This window comes from Macrobrachium rosenbergii, chromosome 55 (genome assembly GCF_040412425.1).
Source record: "Macrobrachium rosenbergii isolate ZJJX-2024 chromosome 55, ASM4041242v1, whole genome shotgun sequence".
In the NCBI taxonomy this organism is placed as follows: domain Eukaryota; kingdom Metazoa; phylum Arthropoda; class Malacostraca; order Decapoda; family Palaemonidae; genus Macrobrachium; species Macrobrachium rosenbergii.
In genome coordinates this window covers 12844815-12855741 of record NC_089795.1, presented here as the reverse complement: position 1 = coordinate 12855741, position 10927 = coordinate 12844815, and the positions used below count along the sequence as shown (strand labels likewise).

General features: G+C 24.0%; 1 protein-coding gene across 1 annotated transcript in view; it reads left to right on the top strand.

Annotated features, from left to right (window-relative positions):
• Positions 1–2278: 2278 nt before the first annotated feature.
• LOC136835125 (DNA polymerase delta catalytic subunit-like) overlaps positions 2279–10927 on the top strand; it is a 47098-nt gene continuing 38449 nt past the window's right edge. Inside the window, 6 exon segments of the mRNA XM_067098326.1 lie at positions 2279–4875; positions 4878–4946; positions 4949–5194; positions 9176–9298; positions 9397–10200; positions 10882–10888. Of these exon segments, the coding sequence (XP_066954427.1) occupies positions 2283–4875; positions 4878–4946; positions 4949–5194; positions 9176–9298; positions 9397–10200; positions 10882–10888 (3842 nt within the window). The 5' untranslated portion in view covers positions 2279–2282.

Genomic DNA, 10927 nt, shown 5'->3' with positions numbered 1-10927 from the left:
GTAAGGAAGGAATATAAAATGAATATGTTTTGACTTTAATAAAGTATAAACATTACCGTACAATTTACGCTAAAAATAAATCCATCAAATAAAAATCTACTATTTTTAAAAATATCTCAAAAAAATATCTACGTTAGTTTTTTTGAGATTTTTGAAATAACTTTTCTGATATAAACGACATTTAAAGAAGATAGGAATAAAACAGAATAGAATGAATACCATCATTGAAAAGCTAAATGAATTTACTCTTAATCTCAAAAGAGAAACACTAAAAAATACGTTATGTTGAAAAAAAAATGAAAAAATATTACCCCCAAAAAAATCTAACCGTAGAAATTTTTTTTATTTATTTATTATTTATAATTATTTCTTTATTCTTTTTATTTTTATTATATTATATATATTATCATTCTTATTATTATTTATATATATATATATATATATATATATATATATATATAAGTATAAATAATAAGAATAAGAATATAATATATAATAAAAATCTAAAAAAACTAACGTAGATATATTTTTGAAATATTTGTTAAAAATAATAAAATTTTATTTGATTAAAATTTTTTATACTTATTTTGTACGCCAATGTTTATACTTTTAGGTAAAACTAATCACTCGATTCTAAATTTTCCATCACCATTTTAAAAAAAATGAACAAATGTATTTTTTTGATTCCTTCCTTACGTTGATGATTATTTTTGTTTTACATATCCCACCAGTAAGGAAGGAATATAAAATGAATATGTTTTGACTTTAATAAAGTATAAACATTAACGTACAATTTACGCGTAAAATAAATCCATCAAATAAAAATCTACTATTTTTAAAAAATATCTACCTTAGTTTTTGAGATTTTTGGAAATAACTTTTCTGATATAAACGACATTTAAAGAAGATAGGAATAAAAACAGAATAGAATGAATACCATCATTGAAAAGCTAAATGAATTTACTTTAATCTCAAAAGAGAAACACGTACGTTATGTTGAAAAAAAATGAAAAATATTACCCAAAAAAAATCTAACTATTAGAAATTTTTTTATTTATTTATTATTTATAATTATTTCTTTATTATTTTTTATTTTTATTATATTATATATATTATCATTCTTATTATTATATTTATTTATATATATAAAAATATATATAAAGTATAAATAATAAGAATAAGAAGAAAAAAAATTCTAAAAATCTCAAAAAAACAAACGTAGATATATTTTTTGAAATATTTGTTAAAAATAATAAAATTTTATTTGATTAAAATTTTTATACTTATTTTGTACGCCAATGTTTATACTTTTAGGTAAAACTAATCACTCGATTCTAAATTTTCCATCACCATTTTAAAAAAATGAACAAATGTATTTTTTGATTCCTTCCTTACGTTGATGATTATTTTTTGTTTTACATATCCCACCAGTAAGGAAGGAATATAAAATGAATATGTTTTGACTTAAATAAAGTATAAGAATAGAATGAATACCATCATTGAAAAGCTAAATGAATTTACTCTTAATCTCAAAGAGAAACACGACGTTATGTTGAAAAAAAAATGAAAAATATTACCCGTAGAAATTTTTTTAAAAAAAAATCTAATCGTAGAAATTTTTTTTTTTTCTTTATTTATTATTTATAATTATTTTTCTATAATTATTTCTTTATTCTTTTTATTTTTATTATATATTATATATATTCTTATTCTTATTATTATATTTATATATATAAATATATATAAAGTATAAATAATAAGAATAAACATTAACGTACAATTTACGCGTAAAATAAATCCATCAAATAAAAATCTACTATTTTTAAAAAATATCTACGTTAGTTTTTTGAGATTTTTGGAAATCAATTATACTAACATATCTAGATACAAGAGATTATATATATATATATATATATATATATATATATAAAAAAGTGGATGATGATGAACTGAAATTATATTTCTTAATCTATGAAAATGGCCAAAAAATAAGGACTTAAAAGAATCAGGAAAATTTGATGGACTAATATTTTTTTATAATAAAGTTATTAAATTTATTTAATTTTAATTTTTTTTACTATTTGAGTAATAAAAATATCCTTAACACAAACTCATTCATCCATTCTTATTTTTAAAACTTGGTGACATTATTAAATAAATTTTTTGTTTTAAATATAATATATATATATATATATATATATATATATTATATAAAGGAAATATTTTACTTATATTATATATATATATATATACTTTTTATAAAAACACGATGAAAAGAAAAAATGAAAATAATAATGATGTTAAAAATAATAAAAAAAGATTTTCTTATAAAACGACCTTCTGTTCCTATTTTAAAAACTACTAGAGATTCTTTTATATTTTTCAATTTAGAAGTTGATGATTGTACTGGATTTTCGCCATTTTTAACAACGAAAGAACGTTATCGTACACCCGTCATACGTATGTTTGGAGTAAATAGTTTAGGAAATTCAGTATGTTGTCACGTTCATGGTTTTTATCCATATTTTTACGTTAACGTTCCGAAAAAGTTTGATCTTCATCAAGTAAATAATTTTAAAATGACATTAAATGATAAAGTTTCTAATAAATTACGCTGTTTAAATGGATTAATTGCCAAATTTATCACGTCTGTGGAAATAGTATCTAAACAGAATTTATATGGTTATAATTTCAATAATGAAAAGACTAATTATTTTAAAATAACTGTATCATTACCCAAGATAATTCGTGATGTACAGCGCATTTTAATAGAAGAGAAAAGTGTTTTTTATTTTAAAGATTATGAAAAGGTTCAATTTTATGAAGCCAATGTTGACTTTATACTAAGATTTATGATTGATACAAACATATTTGGTTGTTCTTGGATAGAATTACCACGAAGAAAATGGATCGTTAGAAATGAAAAATTAAAAGAAACAAAATGTCAAATTGAAATTGACGTTTTACAAAGTAATGTCTTGGGTCACGATCCCACTCAAACGCATTGGGCTAGTAGCATCGGACCTCTAACTACTCTTTCATTCGACATTGAATGCGCTGGTAGAAAAGGAATTTTTCCTACGCCAGATATTGATCCTATTATTCAAATAGGTAACGTTATTATAAAACACGGACAAAAAAATGATAATGATGATGATCAATATTCACATGTTATTTTTGTCTTGGGTGAATGTTCACCCATTGATAATGCTAAAATATATACTTTTCAATCCGAGAAAGAAATGTTGGAAACTTGGTCTCGTTTTGTTCAAAATGTAGTGGATCCCGATGTTATTACAGGATACAATATAAACAATTTTGATTTGACATATTTGGTGGAAAGAGCTAATCATTTAAATTCTAATCAATTTTATCTTAGTCGAATAGTGGGTTTAAAATCAACCGTTACTACAAAGACTTTTGAAAGTAAGCAAATAGGTAAAGCTATTAACAAAGTCATAAATATAGAAGGTAGATGTATATTGGATGTATTAAATGTTATTAAAAGAGATTATAAATTACGTTCTTACAGTTTAAATGCAGTTTCTCAACATTTTTTAAAAGAACAAAAGGATGATATTCATCACACACAAATATCAGTTTTACATCACAAGAACGCTCAAACGAGACGAAAATTGGCCGTGTATTGTTTAAAAGATGCGTTTTTACCTTTGAAATTAATAGATAAATTAATGTTATTTATCAATTCTATCGAAATGGCTCGCGTAACGGGAGTTCCTCTTTCTTTTATTCTTCTTACGTGGGGTCAACAAATTAAAATCATTTCTCAACTTCTTAGAAAATGTTCAAAATATGGTGGTGGTGGTAATGATGATGATTTTATAATTCCTTCGTGCGAGGACCGAGAAAAGGGCAACGATTATCAAGGAGCTACTGTGATAGATCCAATAAAAGGATTTTATAACGATCCTATTACCACGCTAGATTTCTGCGCTTTATATCCTACAATTATTATGGCTCATAATCTATGCTATTCAACGTTGCTTAATAATAATAAGCATACAGCCTTATCGAGTGATAATTATACTAAAACACCATCAGGTAATTATTTCGTCAAACCTCATATACGTAAAGGCTTACTTCCTCAGATATTGGAAAATTTACTCTTAGCTCGGAAAAAAGCTAAAAATGATTTGAAAAGGGAAACGGATCCGTTAAAAAGAAAGGTATTAGACGGTCGTCAATTAGCTTTAAAAATATCTGCAAATTCCGTTTATGGATTTACGGGTGCCCAAGTTGGTAAATTACCTTGCGTAGAAATTTCGCAAAGCGTTACGGCATTTGGACGAGAAATGATTATGTTTACCAAAAACATGATTGAAGAACAATATCCAAATGCTAAAGTTATTTATGGAGATACGGATTCAGTAATGATAAATTTTGGCGTAAAAACCGTTCAAGAAGCCATAATGTTGGGTCAGGAAGCGGCGGATAACGTTACGAAGCATTTTATTAATCCTATTAAATTAGACTTTGAAAAGGTTTATTGTCCATATTTACTTATCAATAAAAAACGTTACGCGGGTCTGTATTATACTCGACCAGATACTTTTGATAAAATTGATTGTAAAGGAATAGAAACAATTCGTAGAGATAATTGTCATCTCACCGCCAACTTAATAGCAGAAATTTTAAAAATAATTCTCATTGAACGAGATACGAAAAAGGCCGTTACACTCGTCAAACAAACCATTTCAGATTTACTTAATGACCGAATTGAGTTAAGTCAACTGATAATAACTAAAGAATTGACAAAAACTCAAAACGAATATAAAGCAAAACAAGCCCACGCTGAATTGGCCAATAAAATGGCCATTCGAGATTCTGGAACAGCGCCCACACTTGGAGATCGAGTTCTTACGTTATTATATCAACAACAACAACATCTAAAAAAAAAATACCTTTATATCAAAAGGCTGAAAACCCGATTTTGTTTTGAAAAATGGTCTTCAAATAGATTATGAATATTATTTATTAAATCAAATTAAAAATCCTCTATTACGGATATTTGATCCTATCCTTGGAAAGGACACTGAACAAATTTTATTACGAGGTGATCATATGATTATTATAAAAACGGGAAAAGAATTAAATGTTTTAAAAGTACGACTACAATGTACAAATTGTCAAAAATTTATTAATCAAAATAACAAAAATTTATTATGTATTCAATGTAGAAAAATAATAAAAAATAGTATTATTATTCATTGCATAAAGGATTTTTTTATATATATATGTATGTTATTATATATATATATTTTTATTTTTCTCTAACAATGGTGAAAAAAATTCATTTTAAACATTTAATATTTTTATTTATTATACAAGATAATCTTTTCAACAATTTTTTCCTTTGATTTTTCTTTGTACTATTAACTCTTCTTTTCCCTCCAACAAATCAGTTTTAAAAGTTTATTATTCTCTTTTCTCAAAGCTTTACATTCCTCTAAAAGTTGGGACAAATCATTACATTCATTTAAAAGTTTGGATAATTCTATTCTATTTGCTAGGGTGGGAGGTAACCATACTTTTGGACAAGTATTTACAGCGATCGTTGGTGATGATGTTCGTCCAAAGTCTAAACATTTTGATCCAGCAACTTCCCAAGATGATACCACCATATTTGTTTTCTCTGCAATATGAATTCAAAATGCGTACACATGTATATATAAATGTAAAATGAAAAATAATAAAAAAATAATAATAAATAATTATTACTTTTTATATTAATAAAATATTTTTATTTTATTTTTTCATTACACTAAATAACCTTTTCTAGTAAAAAAAAATAATAATAAATAATTATTACTTTTTATATTAATAAAATATTTTTATTTTATTTTTTTTCATTTTTTGTTATTCAGTATCAAATTGATAGCTGAAAATTTTTTTATTATTATTAATAAAAAATGTAGCTATTTTTATTTATTATTATTATTACATTAAATATTTTTTTATATTTTGTAGATATATATAATGTTAATAAACTTTTGTCAATATATATAAAATAATAATTATATATATTAAATAAAATAATTATATATATTAAATAACCGTTTTTAGTAAATTTTTTGTCGTGTCAAGAATCATAATTTTTATTTTTAATATGTTTTTATATGAATAAAAATCATCAATAGATGACAAAGACAAAAAAATTATTTTTATTATTTTATATGAATTAATTCTGAATATGGAATATACACAACAATTTTCCCATCAAACAATTCGAGAATACACGGTGTATTAGATATCCTCTGCTGATCATCGTCGTACTTTTTTATAGGATGAATGACTGAAAAATTATAATTTTTTATATCTCTTAAATTCAAGATATCCCTTTCTCGTTGAATATTAAAATCAAAAAACTTTAAATGAGACTTTAACTTTAAAAATTCAATACCCTGTTGATTGGTTATAACAGACATGTCATTATTAGAAGAATAATGATATGTCATTTTTTAATTCATATATATTTATTTAGTCATGAAGAAATATATATATTTTTCATTTATTCTATATATATATATAATTTATATATATATGTTTTTATATAATAAAAATATTATATATATATATGTTTGTTTAATAAAATATATATATATATATATACGACTTAAAAAATGAACAGTTGTGTAAATTCTTCTACTATATTTCATTTCATTAGTGAACCTACAAGTAGTTTGAAAATTTATAAAACAGGGTTAGAAAAATATAAGCAATACAAAGTAAATTATGATAAAAAGAATCTAGTACTTTCATTGCCCGGGTTAATAAAAGTTTTTTATAAAAATAATAAAGAATTGTATAACGTGTCTTTTATTGATGTATTAAAAGTAATATTACCAGATGAAAATTATAAATTTTTAACATTTGAAAACTTTTTGCGCTTTATATTATCAATCATATTTTTCACCTATATTATTTAAAAAAATAATAAACCATTGAGGTTATATTAAGTCCTTTTCTATATATATATATATATATATATATATATATATATATATATTTATTTATATAATATAATGGGAGTTCATTATTTGATAAATCACTTTAAAAGTTATTTTATTCCAATTTCTCTTTGTAATGATAATAATAATAATAATAATAAAATTTTAAAAATGATAAATTGAATTTTATTGGAGTAGACAGTACACATTTTTACATCAAACAGCAATAATAAAAAATAATGATTATTTAGATTTTAATGCTGAAATATTGAGTGATGCCATTTTGCATTACGTTGCGCAAGTATGTAATTTTTTCAAGTTGAAGATGGTAGTAATATTATTTTTTTTGGCCGTTGATGGATACCCTCCGGTTTCAAAACATAAAGTGATCGTTATAGATGATGAAAAAATATTTACAAATTAATTAATGTAGGCAAATTATTTAAAAATAGTTTTAAACTATTGGAGGAAAAAATGACACGAGATTTAAAAACATAAAATTTAATTTTGTAACAAATCTTGAATCTGATATTCAAGTACGTGGAGAAGGAGAAATTGAACTTTTAAATTTGCTAGAAATTTATCATCATCTACTAATAATAATGATGATGATGGTAAAAGTGTTATTATTTCTCTTGATTCTGATGTTTTAGCAATGATGACATTTTTAAAAATTCAGAAATTATTCTCGTTACTCTAATTTCAAAACAGGCATAGGACTTTTATACAACTTGGATAATTTATCTAATGACTTAAAATTAAATTATTATCAACTTATAAATTATGTTATTTTACATTTTATATTTTTTGGAAGTGATTACAATTCTGGGTTATTATTAAATTATAATGATGAAACCAAAAATGTGATATATAAAGCTGTTACTGAATCATCAACTAAAATGAATTTTAATGACGTCTTACAAATTGCTAAATTATGTAATGATACTTTTAATGATAATGATGAAAAAAAAAATGTTTATTTTTTTATAGAAGCCCTTTGTGCTATAACTTATTACCTCTCTTTAGGTGAAAATAAAAATATTTTAAAATTTCCTTCTTATTTAAAAAAATAAATATAATTTAGCAATTTTAATTTTTTATCCTTCATAAATAATTTGTCCTATACGGTCCTTTTTATTAATATCATATTTATTATTAGATAAATTATTTAATACAATATCACCATTTTTATCTCCGCCAATTACGATAATTGATGATTTTGAAGCTAAGCCAGATCGGCTAGCGTATCTAATATAATAATGCGAAGAAAAAGAGAGATGAGGAAATTTTATACCTGTAGAAATAGTAATAACATCATTTCCATTTATCGTCATGTTTTGAGGTGAAAAACGTCCCAAGCAACAGACCCTCGTCATTTTTTTCGCCAATATTCAGTACCACCGTTGTTATTATCTTTATTATTATTATTTTGTTCATTATTATTATCATTTATTAAATATTTTAACAATCTAGCTATAGCTATAATATCACCCACTTTAACATTTTTTTTCTTTTGTTTTTGAAAAATTATACATTATTATTCCTATATTACCCGAATAATCTCTATCAATAATTCCTCCCAATACGTCTACATCTTGATCTTCGTCCGGTTTACTTTCTAGTTTGATGTAAAAATTATTATTATTATTATAATTTAAATTAATATTCGTAAATATTAATCTTTTTCTAGGGTGGTATATTTACATTAATAGGACTAAATATTTCATAATAAAATTTTTCATATTTTTTTGTGGAGAAAATTGCAGAAAATTTAATTTTGTATATTCCATTTTGTATATATATATATATATATATATATATATATATATATATATATATATATATATATATATATATATAAATTTTTAGATTAGTTTTTATTTTTATTTTATTTTAGAAAATTTTTTATTAATAAAAACTTTTAATAATGAAAAAAATTTTAAATTGTATTTAAATTATTAAATTTCATTTTAAAAATTATTGTTTTTAGAGGATTGTATATATATTTTTATTATTATTAAATTTTTTTATATATATATATAAATATAATATAATAAAATGGTAATGTCATTTTTGTTTAGCTTAAAAGGGTTGATAGTTGTCAATCTTGCATTAGTCTAGTTTAAACTTTGTCGTGGTATAATTTCTGTTGTAAAAAATTTATTTAAAAATGCCAACCCCAATAGAAAATGATTTATTTTTAACAGACGACGACGATGATGATGATGATGATGAGATGAAAGAAGATGATAATTTTAACGAACAAAAAATGGCTGAAGAATTGTTTACTGCCATCAATAATATTAGGATGGATAAAGAAAACGATGAAGGTTCCTGGAATCCAACAGAATTTGTGATTCTTTATTACCACAATCACAAATATCTTCCTCTTCTATTACAACAATACAACAACAACAAACAACGACAGTTATCACCAGAAGAGGAAGACCTGTTACAAATAGCAGAATTGGCAACAACAAAAAAAGTTATCACCAGAAGAGGAAGACCTGTTACAAAAGCAGAATTGGCAAAAACGAGCGAGTTACAACAACAACAACGACAGTTATTGGCAGAATTGGCAGAAAAAGGAGCGATAATACAACAACAACTAACAGAATTGGCAAAAAAGGAGCGATAATACAACAACAACAACAGTTATCACCAGAATTACAACTAGTAAAATTGGCAGAAAAAGATGAAGATCTGTTACAACAACAGTTATCGGCAGAAAAAGAAGCGGTAATACAACAACAACAATTATCACCAAAATTACAACTAACAGAAAGGGAGGAAGATCTGTTACAACAACAGTTATCACCAGAATTGGCAGAAAAAGAGAAAGATCTATTACAACAACAGTTATCACCAGAATTACAACTAGTAGAGAAAGAAGAAGATCTGTTACAACAAACAGTTATCACCAGAAAAAAGGAAGATCTGTTATCACCAGAATTGGTAGAAAAAGAAGCGATAATACAACAACAACAATTATCATCAGAAAAAGAGGAAGAGTCAAGGATTGTAATGCAACAAATGTCTGATGAAGATTTAGTAATCGCAATCACAAAGAAACAATTCTCTGAGACAAACTGCAGCATTAATAATGAAGAATCAATAAAAAATTTACAAAACATTTATACACAAGTATCATCATATAGTGAGAAGGAAAGAAATGATGATAGCAGCAGTAATAGTGATAGCAGCAGTAGTAGTGATAGTAGTAGTAGTGATAGTAGTGATAGTAGTGATAGTGATGATGATTCATCTTATGATGATGAAAAAACGTGTTGAAAAAGAAAAGAAAAAATTTCAAGAGTTTATAGTGCTGATGATGGTGGTAGTGTTGTTGAAAAGAGAAAATTATCATCAATAGTTTATGATAGTGATGATGACATCGGTGTTGTTGAAAAAAGAGAAAATTATCATCAACAGATGATGACATCGGTGTTGTTGAAAAAAAAAAATTATCATCAACAGATGATGACATCGGTGTTGTTGAAAAAAAAAAAATTATCAGTTTATGATAAAAAGAAGAGAAAATTATCTTCTACTGATGATGATGATGATGATTTACACTTGTGTAACAACAGTAGTACTCATTCAGATCAAAGTTTGAAAAAGAAAAGAAAAATCTAGAGATGGTGAAAAGTTTCATAATGAAGAGAAAAATAACAACAGTAGCAGCAGTAATGGTATAAAGTTTAACATTAATATAAAAATGATCATGATATTAAAGTGAATGACACTCTTCTAATCATTGAAAAACAAAAATGTTTTCTTGTTCTTCACCGATAACTCGATGTCTAGTGGTTTATGAAAATTCCCCAGTACAACATAAACGCATTATCTTAGAGTATAATTCAGACTATATTTATTCTGATGAATACGATAGTTTCAATCTATCCTTTTACAGACAAGATGTAATTGAAGCAGTAACAAAAGGCCAGTCTATACCAATA